At 38.3% G+C, this 19,789-nt stretch overlaps 1 protein-coding gene across 4 annotated transcripts in view; it reads left to right on the forward strand.

Annotated features, from left to right (window-relative positions):
• The window catches only part of ATXN7 (ataxin 7), an 86,349-nt gene that overhangs the window by 36,146 nt on the left and 30,414 nt on the right, over positions 1-19,789 (forward strand). For 3 of the 4 annotated variants that reach the window (XM_027640646.1, XM_027640647.1, XM_027640648.1), the window contains one exon: positions 13,084-13,188. The exons of the other annotated variant lie outside the window; for it this stretch is intronic. In XM_027640646.1, coding sequence (XP_027496447.1) covers positions 13,084-13,188 — 105 coding nt within the window. The remainder of the gene's footprint in view (positions 1-13,083; positions 13,189-19,789) is intronic. 4 annotated transcript variants of the gene reach the window in all.

Genomic DNA, 19,789 nt, shown 5'->3' on the forward strand with positions numbered 1-19,789 from the left:
GACTCTAGAAATGTATTAAAGGAGTGTTTTACTTGCCTCTGACAGCTAGAAAGAAGGCTTTACTGGACTTTACTTTGTGAGGAATATAATTTTGAGGTTTAGGATGTTCAGATAATTTGTTTTTTAAAACACAGAATCTGCGTTTGAATGTGTCTGTTCTGCTCTGCAAACAGAGATGGCAGTCGTCCTGCTCTTGCTGGTACTAAATGGAAGTACTTGAGAGGAAAGGCCTAAATTAATTTCCTGATAGGCAGCATTTACTTCATAAAAGTACTTAAAGATGAATTCTCAAAAGCAATTTTGTTTTTCATTTCTGTGAAAGTTGTGTTACCCAAATCATTTGTCTAGAAATCCTGCTTGTTAAGGAGCTTCTGTTCCACATTGTAGTTTGTAATTTATAGAGAAGTTTTGAGCCAAATTCAATATATCTGCATTGCCTACCAAAGTCAGTGTGTATAATAGATTGCAAATTTTTGTCCTAAATTCTGTGGGGTTTTTGTGGCTCAGTGATTGAAGGAAGACTTCTACTACCAGTTGTGTTATGAGACTCTGGGGGAAATATCAGTGTCTGAACCGTACCTGATAAGGTTTGATTATGTTTTGTATCTAGGCTGGGCAGAGTCCTCTTCTTGTCTGGATATTTCTTCTCTAGAAACTGCTTTAACATCCAGTTTGCTGTGCCTGATGTGCTGTGCCTCCAAACACCACTGTTTCCATGGGGTGTTTGGAGAAGTCCGAAATGCATCAGGCTTTGTTTGGGAAATTTCCTTTTGGTTCTACCTGGCTCTCAGCTTGTGCCCTGAAATGGAGGGGTGCAGACCACTGTGACATTTGCTGGAATAGAACTTGCAAGTATCTTCTGTTGTTTTTGTGGCCTGAATTTAATGATCTGAAGCACTAGCTTGATAGCCTTGGAGATAAGAATACTATTTTTATCCGCAGAGTAGGTAGAGCACAGGAGTAAAATCTTCAGTGTACTGTCAACGTGTCTCATCTGAGGCTTGTTTACAACTGCTTGGGATGCAAAAGGGGTTCTCTGTGCAACACTGCAATTCTCTGTCCTCCTGCTGACGCCATACAGAATTGCTGTGGACAACCACAACAATGTGAAGTAAGGCCTCTCTCCCAGGAAAGGTCAAAATCACAGCCTGGATAGATGGTGCTCTTTGTTGTAGAATGGGGAGACATGATGGTAAGATGCAGCATCATCAGTTTTATTTATAATTTAATCATCCCAGGAGTTTTCCTGCACTCATGTGAGTGGAGTTGTGACCGAGGTCTCACAGGAAGCGTGGTGTCATCCCAGTGATTCAGGGTGATGTCACTGACTGACAGGAGCGGTTGGGGTGTCCCTACTCCTATGGTGGCCCGGCCATACCCTTTCTTGGACTCCTTTGGCATCTTTCCCCAAGTGCTCCACACTGTTGCTGGAAGCAAAAGCTTTTGAGCAATTTCCAAACACAAAGCGGTGCATTGTGGGCCAGCGCTGGGAAGACTGGCTCAACAAGTTTGGCAGCAGTGGCTTTGGCTTCCTGCCTACCCTGGATAGGCACCACTAGAGATTGCCATAGTCTCCGAGCGGGTTTGAGCCGAAGATCCCAGCCTAGGTCCTAAAATTCATGTGCGTGCGACTGCTGTGTCTGGCAAAGGATCTGCTTCTGTTGTAAACCATGGTTTTGTTATCCTAGATATGTTTGCAGTAGTTATCTTTTGGCTGCTTTAGGAAGGTGGATGTGTTATTTGTTTTCAGTGTACTGGGGGATGGTAAACTCTACAAATTTATTATAATATCAAAGGATCCTGTTTACCTTTCAAATTCCTGATACCTATTTAATCTTACTTACTGTTGTCATCCTGAATCATCCAGGGGCAGTTAACTGGTGCTCTGAAATGTCCTTTTGCATGCCTTTTTAAAATACCAACTCTGTGTTCTTTGCTGTGGCTGTTCCTTAAAACTGGCTTCATGTCTTCCCTGACATGTTCTTTGCAGACAGGCCTCCTCTTGCAACATGATGCATCAGACCACCACTTGAGATCTGTGGGGTTCTCAGGGCTGCAGGACACCACTTGCCTGTGTCTCATTGCACAGCTGTGCTCTGAGTACGTCTAATCTTGTATCTGCATAAGGATGACTTTGTCTTGCTGCTTAAATAATCATGTTTGTTGTTTTTATGTCCTTTTTTGACACAAGATGTCTAAAAATTAAAGCTGGTGCGCATTTCAGTACTTTTTCCCAAGAGCATTTTGCTCCCTAGCTGGCCTTTTTTTCACCTCCCGCTGTGTGTTTAGGTCCATTCATACATATCCAATACCTTTTCTTCCTAAGTGTCTCGAGTGCTGTTATCTGCAGAGAGACCAGAGAAGCAAAGCAGTCTTAGGAAGTATCTGTCAAAAATAAAAATGTGAGTTAAAGCAAACCAGCATAATCAGAACATAAAGTAGTCCAAGCAAATTCTTCTGTCTTTCCCTTTTGTTTTATTTTGCTGAAGGTGTTACCTTCTGTGTACATCACAAGTGGACTGGTGTTCAGGTTATATTAAAGAGGCCCAGACCATGAAAGAACAGAAAAACTACTTTAAAACATGTCCTTTCAGAGCTTCTGCATGTATAATATGATCTAAGTGATGCTTCATTTTTTAATACATCTTAATTTAAAAATATTAAAAGTTGCAGTCCTTCCCAACCTTACGAGTGAAATGGGTGATTTCAGTAGTGGAGAACTAGTGCCAGATATAGAAGAATTATACCTGGTGCAGATTTGTTCACCCAGTGTTTTCAAAGTCTTTATTCTGTATACATACTGTATATTCTATGTGTAATGTTTGGAGATGGAATTCGGGAAGATTTTGTGAAGGCGGGCTCCTAAAATAAGGCGAATCACTCCTAACAGTGAAGAAATACATCTTGGAATAAGGATAGCGATGGGCTTATTCTAAAGGGGAGGTGATGTGCAAAGGCAAAACCTAAATTTCTTCTTTAGAAGAATTCAGTATTCCATAACAAAAAGAAATTAACTTCCATGAAGAGTTTTTAGGCTGAACTGGGTTTGTGTTGTATCACAAACAGCCAGCAGTGAAGTTACTGACCTTATACTGTGAATGGGTAGCCTGATTTCCTTCAGTGCTTACCTTTTTTCTTCCTATAACTGTATGTCAGAGGACAATTAGCACTAGTTTGAAGCCTAACCCTTCTGAGCAGGTGGATCCCCTCTTGGCAGGAAATCCCTGGTGACTGTAGCTCTGTATGTGCTGGAATATATCAATTGTGAGACATAAAGACTTAAGGTTTACCAGTTCCTCAGCTAGATAATTGAAATAGTAATATTTCATTGTTTAAAGGTATGCAATAGCTGAGTTCAAAATACTTTGTGTAACTACATGTATGTTCAAATACATAAGAAGTGGGTTAGCTCTTTTACTGCACTATAACAACAAAACCATTTTATTTTCCACTTTGTCGTTTAATCGTATTAAATATCACAGTACTGTTGGGCTTTTTTTGCTATAGTACATTTATATGCCTGTTGCTGTGCAACTCGTATTATTTTTTTTTTTATTGTATCAGATCAATTCCCAGTAAATCTGTAAAGCAAGGGAAATAAATTTTAATGGAAAAACTAATAGTGCCTGCCAAATTGAGAGGGGTGCAGAAGTGTAAGTTGGTATGTGAAAATCCAGAGGCATCAGTTTCTTTATAGCTATATTAGGCATGATTGAAACAGTCTTATTTTTGAGGTGGATGTTCCAGTGCATGGAGAATGGGAGTGGCACGGGTGGGGTGGTTTTAGGTAGTTGGGTTGCCTAATAAAAGAAAATATTGATATACAATTCAGTTGACAGGTCCTGTGTTTTATTTTCCTTTTTTTTTTTTTTTTTTTTTTGGATATACTCCCTCAGGTATCAGGTGCATGATATCAGATGTGGCCAGAGCATTCTTTGTGCCAAGATGTGTTGTCTTTGTATTAAAGAACATGCTGCTGTCGCACAGGAGTTGGGGCTGCAGTCAGCAGGGAAGAGGAGGGGAGAGGTTGAAGGATGAGCACTGTGCATGTCTTAGGTAGCAGGGAACATGATGTGTTTTATTATTACAAAATTTTGTTGTGTTCTCATACCACAAAAGATGTAGTCATGGGTACATTGTATTCCTCCAGTTCCCAGTAAAAAAATGTGTAAATCTGTATGTGAATGTCTATTACTGCTCTACTCCCTCAGTTACTGAGCACTGAGTCACAGCCAGCACCCAGTCCTATGGCTGGAGATGGGCAGTTGCACAGGGAAAGTAGCAGAAACCACACGTGCCAATTCTTTTTCCCCTCCAAAGCATGTCTGGATGGGAGATGGGAGATGGGAGAGGCTGGGACGCCTGGAGCACGTTCACCATTTGCACTCACGACGGATCAAAATGCCTCTGCTGCAATGAGCTGTTTTGTGTAAACTGTGAGTTTAGGTTTAAATAAAAGAAACTTCCTTTTTCCTACTCCAAAAGTGCAGCTGCTGCAGAGTACACGGAGTGCTGCTTGTGGAAGAGAAGAGAAGTGCCAAGCCTGTTGATGTTAAAACAATTCATAATTGTAGCGTGCTTCAGGCTATATGACTTGAGATACATTTTAGACTATTCTGTGGATGATTTATTTCATTTTAATTGAGACTGTGTTTAACCAGTGGCTTATCCAGGACATTTTTCCCCCCTCACAATAGACCCTGGTTTTCTGCATAATAACTGAAGTGTTTCTGTGTACACTTTCATATTAGCTTAGTCCAGATTTTAATTTTACTGTGCAAATTCAAGGTTTTTCATTCCCTGAATTCAGTTTAATTTCTGTGTCGTAGTTGCAAAACTCAACTCATCTTTGAGGGTTCCTTAAAGGTATTTTAGGATTGGATTTTTTTTTTTTTTACATAGGAACATAAATAATAATTTGTTGGCCTTCCCAAAATACAGCAGTGGCATGATGAGATCATGTCACCTAAAAATAATGCATGACTTTGAATGAAGATTTCTTACATGACAAATTGTATGTTCAGCATTTGCATAATATCATATAAATTGGTTGGAGAAATTTAAAATACCTTTAGGTCTGAAAACTAAACAGCAAATGGGAGTAGTTTTGCAGATGACTGACTTCATTCAAATTGCTGATGAAAACTTCATGTAACAGAATACAGTGTGTGGGGGGAGACTTAAAAAGCTTCTCAGCAGATTAAAATATGCTACTTGTGTTTCATTGAGAAATTTACTCCTGTCTTTCTATTGACAATCTTCTGTAAGATTGCTCACTGAAATTATGGATTATTCTTATAATAAACTTAGAAAACCTGTTTAATAGTTTGATTGAACAATTTGACATGTGTTTTATGTTAGATTTTCAAAAAAAATGTGTGTAGATGAATTCATATACAAAGAATTTAACTAAATACTTAGATGTCTGCTTTAATATGTTTTATATATAATTACAGGAACATTCAAATCTTGGGAGCCTAAAATTAGAACTCCCAGCTGCACGCTAGGCTTGCAGGTGCACGTGTGCATGACACACTTCTCTTTGGTATCTGCTGCTCAGTTTTTATCCTTGGATATGATACAGACACTTCCCAGAACTGTTAAATTTTAGAGAACAGGAGACTGTCAGTGTTTCATTCTGCATCCTCATGGAGAGAGGGAGGAAAGAAGGCTCCAGGAGAATTGCTGTGCTCATAGCCTTGCACAAAGATTGCTGTTTGGATTTGCAGCTTGGGTATGCACAGAGCAGTGTTACTGCCTGCAACATATGGCAAAGCTTTTTGCTGGAGGTGTAACTCCAGGGGATGATGCAGGGGATGGGCTTTTGGGAATGCAGCACAACTGAACCCACAGAAAAGAGGTAGGTCGTCCTTGACCCTTTCACCAGGTAAGATTCTGCCTTGAATTTGGGGAAAGCAAAGTAAAATCTACAGAGCTGTAGCTTTGGAAATACAGACTGTCATGAGTTTTGAAAGGAGACCTGACAGAGAGGACTCCCCTTTTAGAGATTAAGTGTTCTAACACTAGTAGAGATTTATGACAGTGATCAAATCTAATGCAGCTCCTGTGCCCAGTTAAACGAGATTGTGGGGTTTTTCAGTCTTGAAGTGAAAGTTGTTTCTCTGAGCCAAAACTTTGAGGTTTGAGTATTCTTAGGACTTCAGTAAAATGCTGGATAACTGCTACATTTGCCAAAGTGGAAAATGCAGTAAAAACATTTAATCAAGTTTTCAGCTGTTCCTTCCTTCACCTGATCAGCAACTGCACAGTGAAACAAAGTTCAGAACCCAAGGAGAGCTGTGCCTTTCAAATGTCTCCTCCTTCCAAAGCTGTATGTGCAAGAAATATAAGTTACTTAATGTAGAAAATGCAGTTGGCAAGTTGGCAATAGATAACTTTGCAGAAAACACTTCAGCAATGCTTCCCTAAATGAAACAGCTCAGGTATGGGAATGCCCATTTGTTTTGTTTTGTTTTGTGTTAAAAGGCTTTTTTGCGTCTGAGGCAACATGAGCACCTTTTGAAAACAGTTTTTTTTAAAACAGTGTTTCTGTGTGCAAATTTGATCATTTTATGTTTGGTTTGTTTGATTATGCATGTGTTCTTTGCAGGCACAAATTTGTCATGCCTGCACATATGGTTCATAAAATACTTGTGTTCTATTAATACTTAAGTGTTCATTACTGGAAATTTTGCAGAAAACCCTGAAGTATGCATGTTTTGCTAGAATCTCTTATTTTGTTTTAAAATTTGTGTAAACCAGAGCACTCTGAGTACTCTATGGTTTAGTTATTTTGTTCACAGTATCTGTTTAGGAATATTTGCCTTTTATTATTGTCTTGCATAGTACACAGTAAAAAAAATTGCCAGTAGTTTAATTTCACTTCAGCATTGATAAGTACACAAAAACACATGTGTTCATGAATGATAAGCACTTGAGTGTTTCTGGAAAATAGTTTGGATATATGTTGTTTAGAAAATAGTATTTTAGTTGCAGAAAGTGAAATATTTGTGTCTGAAAGGTAAGTTTTGAGACACTAACTTGGATCACTTTAATTTTTTAATAAAACATTCATATCAGTTAAAATAAGGGCCTGTGTGACTTAAAATAGATGGGAGCTTTACTTAAGATAACCAGGTTAGTTAAATACCTTGCAGTGCTGTTTGTAGCTGCCTCAGTTTGCAGCTAAGATTCTCCTTGTGCCTGAAGATTACTTGTTATTGACAACTACAGTCAGCAATAGATTCAGCAGGACTGGCCCACTGTGCAGATTTCTTGGCAGAAGTTTAGCTTTTTTGGCCAACTATAAGTCATTAGTTTGGTGGTGACAGAGCTGAGGTTTCTGTGTGAAATCTGCCTGGGTTTGGTACAACCTGTTTGTGGTCCTCAGTGCTGGTTAGATGCTTTCCTTCTCCCTCTTCGTGCATCTCCCCGAGATCACAAGCCCTTAAACATAGTAATTTGGAAGGTTTTATTTGCTTTCAGACACTAAATGACATTCATGTTCTCCACAACTGTAAAAGGTAAAACAACAGAAATATTTTAATTACTTTATCAGGATCTGACATTACCTGGGACATGTATTCCAAGCAAATTATGGGAGTTGTCACAAAATTTCTTTTCCTTCAAGATGTCAACTACTTTCAAGTTACTACAGCTGTGGTTTTTTTCCTCCTCTTTTCAAGAAATTTTCAGATGTTCGTGAAGAGTTGTGTTATCTTAAAATAATAGTTCTGTTAAAACCGTGCCAGTAAAGAAAGAGATCTACCAGTTAAGTCAAATTAAAACAAAGTGTACTTGCATATTTTTTACCTTAGTATGATCAAGATTGATTCTCTTCTAATGAGAAGAGAAAACACAGCTAGTACAGAGCAAATGTATTCAAGATAGCTCTTGGTGGACATTATTTGATCTTACTTGGTTCATGAAGTAAATAGTTCAAACAATCTAGATTTTGGCAACATTCCAAAACAATGGAATCTATTTACAATTTCCTTTTATAGTACCTCTGAAACAGTTCCCTGATTTCTTAATGGAAAAGCTAGTGAATTGATAAAAGTTGGTACATTTGCTTAAGGTGGATTTGGATCAGACTCTTGTAAAAAGAAAAGTACATTCTGTGTTTGGGGGGCGGTTAAAAATAATAAAGGGTTATATCTGCTGTGAGTGTAAATTTAATAGTTTAGGGCATCATGGGTTTAATGTGTGTAATATTAATTATAGTGATTAAAAATATTCTGGGAGTATAACCAGGTTGGTGCTGTGCTGAAGGCATGTTGTGCTATGCTGTGGGAGGATCTTTGTAGCCAAAACCTTTTGCTGTTCACATCAGGTATCAGTGTACAGTGTCCATTGTCAAATTACACTGAATGGTGAGCAGTGCATACATGTTTGTGATAAATCAGACTGAGACTTTTAAAAATAATCTTAATAAGCAGATGTTTATGCTGGGAATGGATAAGGAAGAATGAACATTAGCAGTGTTTTGGCATGAAAAATATTTCTGCTGAGCTTTTACACATTCATGTCGCAGTTTGATCGAGTTTTCTGTTCGTTTGCTGTAACTCTGATAGTTTGTTCTTTGCCCTTTCACTTCTGCCCTCGGTAGTTTTGCTTTCTCTTCTTCTGATTCAGTTTTCATTCTCCTCCTTTTTTCAGTTGCAGTAAACAGACTTCTGGAAAGTAGGAAACTCGTGTTCTGGTCTCTGCACACAGCCAGGATTAGGGTTCATTCTACCCTCTTCTTCTAATGATTGCTGTACTGGAGAGGATCTTAACCTCACTGGTTTTGGTGATATTTCATTTCTAGAAGGGATGCTGTCTTATTACATACTAGGATAAATGGACTGTGCAATGGTCCCTGTCTGAAAAGGGGCAACAAGGTTTGTAGGAAATCTGATATATTGTGGGGGTTAAAAAAAAAAATCCAATAAAAATATACAGCTGTGGTAGCCACTGAAACTAGTGGCTAAATAAATGCAAACTGCTGACCTTTTCTCTAACTGAGGAGGTTTTAGGCTATTTTGTGTGTTCTGTTGTGTGTGATGTTAAGTAATAGAATTATGAGGTTGAGAGTACACAGTTAGTTTTAATGACCACAAGCATGAATTTCTTTAGTGTAGCTACCCTGAAAGAGAATGCTGGAAATACTAAGAAATTACTCAATCACTTATGTGTTTCCACGATGTGTTTTAGAGAAGAGGAGATGGCATCTCAGTGTTAGAAAGTTTTTCAGATTAGACATGCTGAGCTCCATGTTACTTGATGTGCAGTATGCCAGATGGTCCATTATTGGTTTTCCTTTTTTTGTTAGAAAATGATGCTCTATTGACCTTTTCCAAATAAGAAGTATTTTCCCTATTACATGCTCAACAAGTAAATCTCAGAATTGTGTATGGCATGAGCTTGTTTTAGTCTTGGTAAACAAGTGCAGCAATACATCATTTAAAGTTACCTTTTTAAAAACAAAGTTACATTTGAAAGGAGAAGTGAATTCCGGGGGTCACAATGGTCAGAGGTTTCTTATTATGAAAGTAAATATAGTAGGTTTAGAATTAATGTGACTAGCAGCTCTTATAATAGTATCTGTATGTTGATACCATATAAACACTGAATTTATGGAAAAATACATGGAAAGTTTGAGGTTTCAATTTTAATTTTTAGTTTGACCTTGAAAAATATTCCCAGATGGAGAGAGTTAAATGAGCCCAGCTTCGGAAGAGGAACATATGAATCATGGTTGCTAGGCTCTTCCTTGAGAGGCATAGGCTTTATATTTGCAGTGAAGTATTTCAAAAAGTAATCTTCAAACTCAGGGGAACAGTGCGTTGAAATGACACTGGTGAAATACTGTAAACTTCATTAGACTTTTAAATAGAGAACGTGCATGTCATGAAGTGAAACAAGTATAAAGTATTGGGCGTTAGAGTATCAACTGCAAGGCTTGTGAACTTTCATAAGTGGTTGAGGAGGAACAGGAAAATTAGGTGTCCATTGCCTACTCCTGGTACATACTTCTTATTTAAGTTTTGTTAAACTGTTCTGTGTATTATTCTCTAATATTTGCATGGCCTGATTTGTCATCCATATAACAGTGACACAGAGGTGTTTGCCCTGTTGGAACACAGAAATAAGATTTCCCTGAAATCTGCTCTTGCTCTACTCAATTAATGACTGTGAAGCACATTAAAGATGTGCTACCTGCCTAAGAATGAGGTTCTTGGGTTGGGAAGTGTGGATTCAGGTCTCTTCCGTTGTCTTAACTGATCTTGTTTGTGTTACACTCCTTACATTTTCAAAGCCATTGTTAAAGCTAATATGCAGGGCTCCATGAAGCATTGCTACTGCTTTTTGCCCACTTGGTACCTACTTTGTGGCCCTTTTGGGCTGGTCTCGTGTGTTTGTGCAGTGCTCAGCGTGCTCAGACTGTGAGTTTCTCTAACATAATTTAATTGTATCTATTTTAAACAAATGCTTTGGTAATAAAAAGCTATTGTTTATTTTACCTCCTGTGAAAAAACAAAAGGAATTGCACTTAGGCCTCTAACCTTCGCTGCTCCCTCACTAGTTATGTTGGGGTTCTGCTCTGTTACCAGTGCTGTAGGAGACCACTGTGGGGTAGATCATCTCTTACACTGATTTGTGCCATCTGGCTGGAGTTTTGTGCGTGCTTCCTTTGAAATCAGGTTGTGATTTTGGGTGTGCAGCAAATCCTTTGCTCTGTGTCAAGTGGTTTTAGTCTTAGAATGGTCCTTTGTGAGTTTCTGTATTTCCTAATTCTGTATTCTGTCATTGCTTGCTGTCACTTGGAGCTAAGATTTTAAAACCGAAGATGTGTTTTACAGTGCAAATGACACTTTTAAATTATTCAGATTTCTTGGGATCCCCAAACTGAAATAAGAAAACATTTTTTTTTTTTGCATCACTTTCTGCCAATTTGTTTCAGTTGTCATTTAAAATTGGAGCTCTTTGTTGCCAGCAAATATTCATAAAAGAGTTCTTAGTGTGATGGTGCTTATATGTGATGTTCCAGAGCAGTATCAAGGAGTGCTTTATTTTGCAAGAGACACAGAGCAGACGGTCCTTTTCTCATGTTCACTATTCCCCCTTGCATTCTGTACAATATGGTGTAAAGTCTGAGAATCCAGTGAGGTCTGAACGGTGCAGTAATGGGAACAGATTCCAGGGTGTGGATTTACAGTTCGTTGGACATCACACAGTAGCAGCCTCTCTGTGGGCTATTAACAACGTAAATATCAGGCAGTGCTCACTGTTATTGTCCCATTCATCCTGGAGGATTGGTAGTCAGGTGGAAGTGACCCTGGAGTATTTGCTTGCTGTGTGGAAACTTTCATACGCAGGCATTCCCAAAGAGCTCCCGCACGAAATATTAGCAATGACATTGAAGTTTATACTTGTTTTCTTACCTAGCTTAACATTACATCATGGAAAGTAGATATTGAAAAATAGAAGTTTATTATTCCTATTTGATCCCCCCCCTCCTCAGCATATATTTACTAGCTGTGCTTAGTTTGCAGTACTTGAGTGTGCTGGAGGTCTTAATGCTTTTTTTAAATGATATCATATAAATAAATAAGCAAGAGTCGCTATTTAATGAAGCGCAGATGAGATGATTTGTTTATTTAATGTAACCTCAGTTGCAAAAAGGTGCCTGTGACTTAGATGAGTGTAGCTGTGATCTCTCTCAGCCGAGTCAGATGTCCTTGGTCATTTGCGTCCAACTGCAAAATCCGGTTGGAGCTGTTATTGCAGGCATCGTGCTTAATTTTGGTGTAACACTAGTAAGGTTTCTGGAAAACCTGGGATAGATTATGTGTTTTAGAGAAAAGTAGTTAATTTTTTATGATGAAGATACATACTACAAGGGGAGTCCTTAATTCTGGAAGTTCGGCGTGGATATGTTCTGTCCGTGAGAAACCAAGTGGAGTCCGTGGGGCTCTAGTGGGCTGATGGTGTCATTCTGCCAGTGGCTGCCTTGTGTTATGGCACACTCACTCTTAGCATGCAGCACACTCCATTTATTTCACAATTGGTGTTCTATTAATGAACAAAACTGTGGTTGCTGTTAAAAATATATATAAATCATTAGATGTAAAACGAAACTCTGGGGCAGTTCTAGCACGGGGTAAATAAGTTTAACTTATTTTCTAAGTTACTGTTAAGATAAATCTATTACTTGAGCGTTTTTATAGGAAAATAAACTTGCTTATATCAATTTTAAACCTTTAAATAGTGTTACAGCTACATATAATGTTTGCAGTTTCCTGTTTTTTGTCTTTTAATTATTGAATAACATTTTTAGTAATATAAATGTAATGTACCTTTAAGTTGTGTAGTAAATGCTGAATTTATTGCTCCAGTAGTCTCTGAATGCAGTTATAACTGTTAAATATATTATTAAGAAACTGTATTCTTAAAATTGTAGAAACTAATTTTATTAGTAAAAGTCTACAAGTATGTGTGTTATCTCCAAAATCCACACATGCTCTGACACACTGTTATCTCCAGTTCTCTCTCCTGTATAGCTGTTACTTGGATCTCTGGCAGCAGATGGCTGGACTATAATGCACTGTTGAACAAATAAAACCATTAGGCATATAATACTGCCTGGTAAATGACTGTGTGTTTAAAATGGTTTAAAAAAATTAAATAGAAAATAAAGTTCACTTTTGAATTCATTTAATGACATTGGAATAAAATCCAAACCCCTTTCAGAATACATAAAACATCCCCTCTTATGTTGTGTTTGTCAATTGAAGTCAGTCTTTTTTTATTACATTCTTGCATCTGGTATAAGATAATCAGTCCTAAATCAGTTTTCTAATAGATGTTTTCTACAAGTAATCACTCGTTTTACATTTATCTTTGTAGGAAGATTTTTGCTTTTGTAATACTCCAGCACAAAATTATCTATTGCATTATATGCTCTTTTTTCCTCATTTTCAAATTTGATACAAATGTCTTAAAATTATGATTCAACACTGGTGTCATGGCTCTGTAATTAAACTGTTTTTCAATAATTGTCAGCAGCTGAGAGATGCCATTTTGTCTTTTTGTTTTTAGATATGCCAATATTTGGTCTTTGCCCGGCTCATGATGATTTCTATTTGGTGATGTGTAACCACTGTAATCAGGTCGTAAAACCACAGGCATTTCAATCACATTATGGTAAGTGCTTAACTATTTTTAATAATTAAGGGTGAGGTTAAATCAGGATTAAGCCTGGCAATTTTTTTTTTTTTAAATTGATGGTACATAGATCATTACATTATAAAAAATGTCAAAGAACATAACCTGTGTTTAATCATTTTATATACATTGTAATGCAATTACATAAAGATCTTGTTCTTTTTAATTTTTTAATGCTTTCTTGAAATGCTGCATCCATACAGCTCAGTTTCAAAATGACGTATCCAGTGTATTTCACAGCCAGTGTGTGTAGTGTGTTTGTGTCTCTGTGCCATTTCTCCTTGTGTATTTATATACAGATTAGTTTTATATATGTGAACTGTGAACTTGAGCTGAAAACTAAACTTACAACAAAATTCGTAAAACACAGTAAGCTTCCAATAGCCAGTAAGGTTATTTATTTATTTTCAGAAGTATCACTTTGTTGTTTTTCTTTACTGGTCTGTTGGTTTTGTGTATAAACTATGTGAGGAAGCTCTTGTTGTGTTGGTTGGCCAGTGTTTGCAGAGGACTAAGAAAATGTGAAGTGCTAAGCCAGTTTAAGTGCTCAGTTACTTCCTACAAACCTAACTGGGGCAGTTCTGCTTTTCCATGCTCCTCTCAAGACTAGAAATGAACTTCAATCAGTTTCATGCCAGTATTTGGGTGGGAGGTTTTTGGAATTCAGGGGTTTTTTTTCTGGAGAAATTCATGAGATGTCTTCTGACCAAGTGCTGATAGAAAAGATGGAGAGAGCATCTTCTGAACTACTCCTTCTTCCCTCTGTGTGCATGTGTTTGTACATGTTCTCTTTTCTCTGGGCCAGCACACTGATTGCCTTGGTGTTTACAAGGATACAAGATGCTGGATATGGGCAGGAAACACTGAGAGCAGGGGATACATTTTCTTGCATCTTAAGTAATCCAGCCCTTTGGCAAGGAAAGATATACTCACTTCTGCTTCATTCAGGCTGGAAAAGGATCTTTCTGTGCTGTGCAGAGGGTGAACTTCTTATCCTTACCTCTCACTTGGTTTTGTGTTACATTGCCTTATGGATTATAGCCCTACCCTTTCTGTTGGATCCAGCAGTTGCATCACACAGCGTGACTGGGAGAGAAGTCCGAATAGGTTTTGTGTCGAAATTGTTACTAGTTTACTTGTTATTCTGTGGATGGCTATACTAATAATTTTTTTAAAACCCCACAATTTTGTGGATTTAAGTCTCCAGAGCTGTTGGGAGCCAGAAGAAAAGGACATCTGCTTTTCTTGCTCTGGTTGCCATAGGCCTTTTTATTAGCCAAGAGCTAGTCCACCCCTTGCCAGTGTGGTTCCTCACCTGCCACTGAATATCACTTTAAGATGTCCAATAAGTCCTTCTAGAATATCATATTAAATTGATTCTGACAGTTAAAAATAAATTTATGGGGGAGGACTTGATGGTACCCAGTTCTGAGTGGTGGCATGTTGAATATTCCACCTTGAGGTCTGGAACTGGCTCAGGGTGGTAGTGATGGTGAACTGTGGATACCTGCAGACACTTGAGTTGTCTTTGTGAAATGAGCAGGTGATCTCCAAATACTGTCTGACAAACAGGTAGGAACCAGTATCATAGTTGTTGTTGTGACACCCTCATGGGCAGATGGAAGAAGCAATTCAAAAGCTGAATAGGTGCTGCATTGTCTCTTGAGCATGGACATGAAAACATGGCATGTTGTAATGCTGCTTGTACCAGTGTTAGACTTATGTGAAGTTAATTCAAACTCTTCTGTAAGCACTGTTTGCAATTTAAAAGGGACAGAGTGAACAGGGAACTACAAAACAAAGGTATGGAAAATATTTTAAAAAATCGTAATAAATACTAACGTAATGTTTCCATTCTGTATCACTTTGTAGGAGCGTGATCTCTAAACATGAAACTTTCTCTGATGCAAACCTTACATCAGTGGCAGATTAATACTTTAAGGGAAGTATAGAAGGAGGGAATGGAAATGACGAGGTTATTCTTAGTATTTCTTAAGCCCATTCTGAACAATGAAGAGGCTCGGCACGGGCTGTGGCGTGCAGAGGAAACAGGCGGGGTCATTCTGATGAGAAAAACAGGCTTGGGTGGGGTGAACGTCATTAAAGGACCTTAGTTTGCCAAACTAATAACCTCAGAAAGGTAAGGAGGCTGACTTGGTGATTTTGTGTAGCACTAGTTCTCAAAACCCTCTATCAGCCTTCACATTCTTGAAATCCTTACGCAGTTGTTCCTTATTTTGGAAAACTGAATGTGAAAGCTGATAAATATGGCACGTGATTGATTACCAGGCAATGATCTATTTTTTCTTTTTTTTAAACACAGCGTAGCTCAGGAGAAGGAAGTTGCTGAAGTGAAAACACGCAGTTGTTTTAAAACAAAAAGTATGCCATCGTGATAACAAGAAAGTAAAACACCCTTTGGATCCATCACAGTCAATTTGCCCTAAGTTTTTTTTATTGGTGGTATTATTTCAGGGATTGATAAGGGAGAGGTTACTTTGTCAAATTCTGAAAAATTACAGTGCATCAATGAAGCCGTATCTTTTGGTGTTGTTCTTAGGGTCTTTACTATTTCTCTAGTAACAATAAAAAATAAATCTCTTAAAATATTCTACAGCTCCTGGTGGTGTATGTTGCTTCTACTTGGTGTTCTTTGAAACTTGTCATGTGGGATTTTGTTTTCTGAAGTAGTAGAATATGCTACTTTAAAATGTCACTTTTGTCAAGGGAAGGCTAAACAAACTATTATCTAAACCTAATGAGCTAATTAATTTCTTCCAAAGCATATTTGTGATAAACTACTTAACTAGGTAGGCTGAAAGTGCATTCCAGGACACATCCTTGCATTTTTCTCTGGACCGTGAGTAGTCAGAATTAATTTAAATTTAACCTTATTCATTAGAATATTTCACCTTTTTAGTAAAATACTTTGTTGATATGAATCACAGATTTGTGTATGTAACAGATACTTTTCTATTTCATGGATTTGATTAGAAAAGATAGTAATTCAAAATTAAATTCTACTTTTTGAGGCAATCCAAACATGCATTTAGGGTATGAATTTTCCATTTTAATAATTTATTCTATACTGTTGGTATATATACTAGCATTGATTTGTAAAGTTGGTATGCATAACACCACGTGCAGAATGGTTTTTAATAGCAATCTAATATAATGAGAGATCTGAAGTCTGCTTGTAGTATTCCTTCTAGCCTGTGAACAGCAGCTGGCTGTCAGTGCCCTCAAAGGGTTTTAGCCACTTGACATAGGGTGGCAGTGCTGCTGGGGACATGGCAGGAGCAGGCCTGTCAGCCAGGGAGGAGTTGTTCAAGGCAAATCCTGTGTTCTGTCAGATCCCAGCTGCTTCATTTGGGGTGCTGAGCAAGTGATTGAAGCCCTTTATTTACTTGTATTCTTGGTGCTGCTTTTTGAATGGCTGTGCTTTCATGGTATCAGCATCTTCCCTGGGTGACTCAAGATCAGTTCAGTGGTGAAAGATGGAAAGCAGACACAATGTTCATTCAGGGATTGAGTCTTATGGGTGAAGCACCTGAGATCACTTACCATGATGACCTGTTCTGAGAAAGCACAATGTTTTTCTCCAGCTGGAGTATTTCTCTACACTCCAGCCTCTCCAGCTTCTGTGTCACATAGACCCTCTCTCTGTGTTTATATCAGGTATCTTTCTGAAGTCCTTGCAGTTTTCTCTCCTTAATATATAAATTCTTACAGTAAAAATGAGTTTGCTCTGTCAAATCACTGTCACATTCCTCAAAACAGCAGGATGTGCCTGTGTCCCTTTGATTTCCCCTCTCTCTCTTTCCCATGAAGACGTGCTTGATGCAGTTCTTGTGCTGCACCCGGAGGTTGCTCTTTGAGGAAGCCATCGTGACAGTTATTTCAGGTTGTTCGTGGAAACCCTGAAGTGCCATGGGTTTTGGGCTGTGTGACCTTTCGTTGGCATTTCAGCCGTTCCACGGGTTTATCACATCTCCCTGTGGTTATCAGCCTCCTGGCTGAGGAGAGCTGCTTCTCTGCCTTGGCTGGGCTGCTTGTGGCTCAGAGAGAGAGCTGAGCGGAGTCAAAGTAGCATCAGCATAGAGATGTGTGGGATTTCTTCCTTCTCCTTTTTTCCTATTTTTTTGTCCAGGGTTGTTTGTTTCCTCTGTGCCTTGGTTTCCTTAAATACAAAGCGGGGTTAGACTCTCAGCAATAATAATGAAGGCTACCTGTAAGACTTAAACTGAGAGTGCCTGTGAGTCACGTAGTGATTGTGAAAACCATGAATACAGTACGTGTTGGAAAGAGATGATGATAGTGTGTTGGGCTGCTGAGTCATTAAAAAGCTATGTTGAGTGTTTTGATTAACTTCCATGGGTTTGGCATCGTGGCAAAGGTGAGCAGCTACCATGAGCTTTGCCTGCTGCTGCTGCCCCGTGAGCTGGTGGGGGATCACTTAAACATTTGTTTCCAATCAGTGCATGTTTAAACCTGAAGGACGGGTTTCAGAAGTGGGATAACAATAGAGATTTGCCCATCTTTTTTTGGTTTCTGTGAGGTTGTGAGGTGGGAATAAAGAAGTCATCGCACAACCTTATACTCAAAGGGCAGATCCTGGCAGCAGAGAAAGAGATGTTTGCTTGTGTTACTTGGGTCCATCCTGCAAGTCAGTGCCAGGTCTTCGGGAATCTCCTCCATCTAATTGTGTAACTGAGCTCCTTTCCTCCCTCAGCCAGGGCTCACACCCACCTTGAGTTAGCAGGTTTCCACTTTGGTGAGTCATAAAGGGATTTTTGGTGGTGTTGTTAAGTGCTTGGATTTGGAGAGAACATGTGATACTTGTGATTTTAATTGGGATAAATGGTCTCTTAACTATCTCTGTCAATATGCTCTTGTACTTTGGATTTGTATCACGTGTAATTTAAGTATTATAGTCCCTGCAGCAGTACATATCTAGGTTCTTCTGACATACTGCAAATTGAATAAAACTTTGTCCTACCCTCTTTCTGTTAAATTTGGCAGCAGCTAGTGGTTTTGAAAAATTTAATACTTTTAAGTTTTATTTTTCAAAGTTATGCAGATGTTGCTAGTTTAGAATAGGATAGTATGCTAGCATGGATTCATGGATTATGAAGTAAAAGATAAAGTGTCTGTGCAAGGCAGCATTTGAAGCAGATAAGAAAAGAAAGGAATGTACTGAATCTTGTTCCAAAGCCATTGGACCTGAGGATTGGGGTGTTTGTTGTTAGTTTTTTTTTTTTTTGTGTGTGTGGTTTTGTCCTCATGGGAGATTGTCTGAGCTCATCCGCATTTTGGAAGGATAAGCCTTCATTATGGCCTGCATACTTTTGGCAGGAAGCAATTTGTTTCAGTAATTAAGTGTCCACTGTTCACTAATGTCTTTTTAAAGCAGTATGAAAAGGTTTTGTATAAATCATAAGAATTTTCTTGGGTATCAGTAATCTTCTGTAGTAGTCTAATAACCAAAATAAAACTTGAATATTCTGTGGTGTGTCACAGATGTGCTGGAGCAATCTGCCGAGCATATTGCCAAACATGCACAGGTGGCATTTGGCATATTATGGCTTGAGTTAATGTATATGATTGAACAAATTATCATTGGCAGCTTCAGCAGCTTCTGTTTAAATGCACAGTCCTCTCACAGTAGTTCTTACAGTCCAGATTCCAGCAGTTGGATCTTAGTTTCTGGGTCCAGCAACAACTAGTTTAATTTCTTGGTAGAGATTTGTGAAATTCTGTAGCTTTTGCAAGAATCATCTTGGCATATTCCCAGAAGGGAATGGGCTCAGAGGTCAGCACAGGATTCATTTCAGAAGGGGGTAAAAAAAGTTTCAGCTGACTATTTAGTCAACTTTTAAATAAAACTATTATGACTTGGAAAGAAACTGTAACTGTATTTTGAGCTTTGAAATGTGCACCCCAAAGCCATTAGCTGAATAGCAGATGTGCCATGCAGATTTTACGGGGCACTGTGGTTAGTTGTAACTTCACAAACAGTTCACATGCAGAAAGCTATTTTTATAAATGGAAAGGCTGTGGTCTTTGTTTACTACATGAAAGCATAGGGAGTCTGCTTGAGAAGTTGATGGCAGTTTTCTAGTAAAACTTCCTCCTTTTTTGTGGGTACACAGATTCGTCAAGCTCTGGTTGAAACGTGAAGGAATTTAAAGTATCAGCTAAGAAATAAAAGTGATGTTCGGCTTCAGATTTAAAAAAGATACTGATTATTCCGTTTACCACATACCAAGTAACTCATGTTATTCTCTCTACAACACCGTGTGCACTAAAATACTACTGACTTCAAGTGCTTTGGTGTGCTTTAGGTTCTGCTTTGGTTAAATGTGAATTGAATTTCATGATGTCCTACCATTGCAAAAGACCTGGATTTAAAAATCCATGTGGTTTAATACTGGCTGAAGAGAGAATATATATTTTATTCTGTTCTTACTAAAATGTTAAAATATTTAAAACAAGTCTAACATACAAAATTATGCAAGGGTTCCATTAAAACCCTCCTTCTTTATAGTGATGTCCTTGCTAGGTATTTGCTTGAAGGCTG

This window comes from Corapipo altera, unplaced genomic scaffold (genome assembly GCF_003945725.1).
Source record: "Corapipo altera isolate COAL_440 unplaced genomic scaffold, ASM394572v1 55, whole genome shotgun sequence".
NCBI classification, from domain to species: domain Eukaryota; kingdom Metazoa; phylum Chordata; class Aves; order Passeriformes; family Pipridae; genus Corapipo; species Corapipo altera.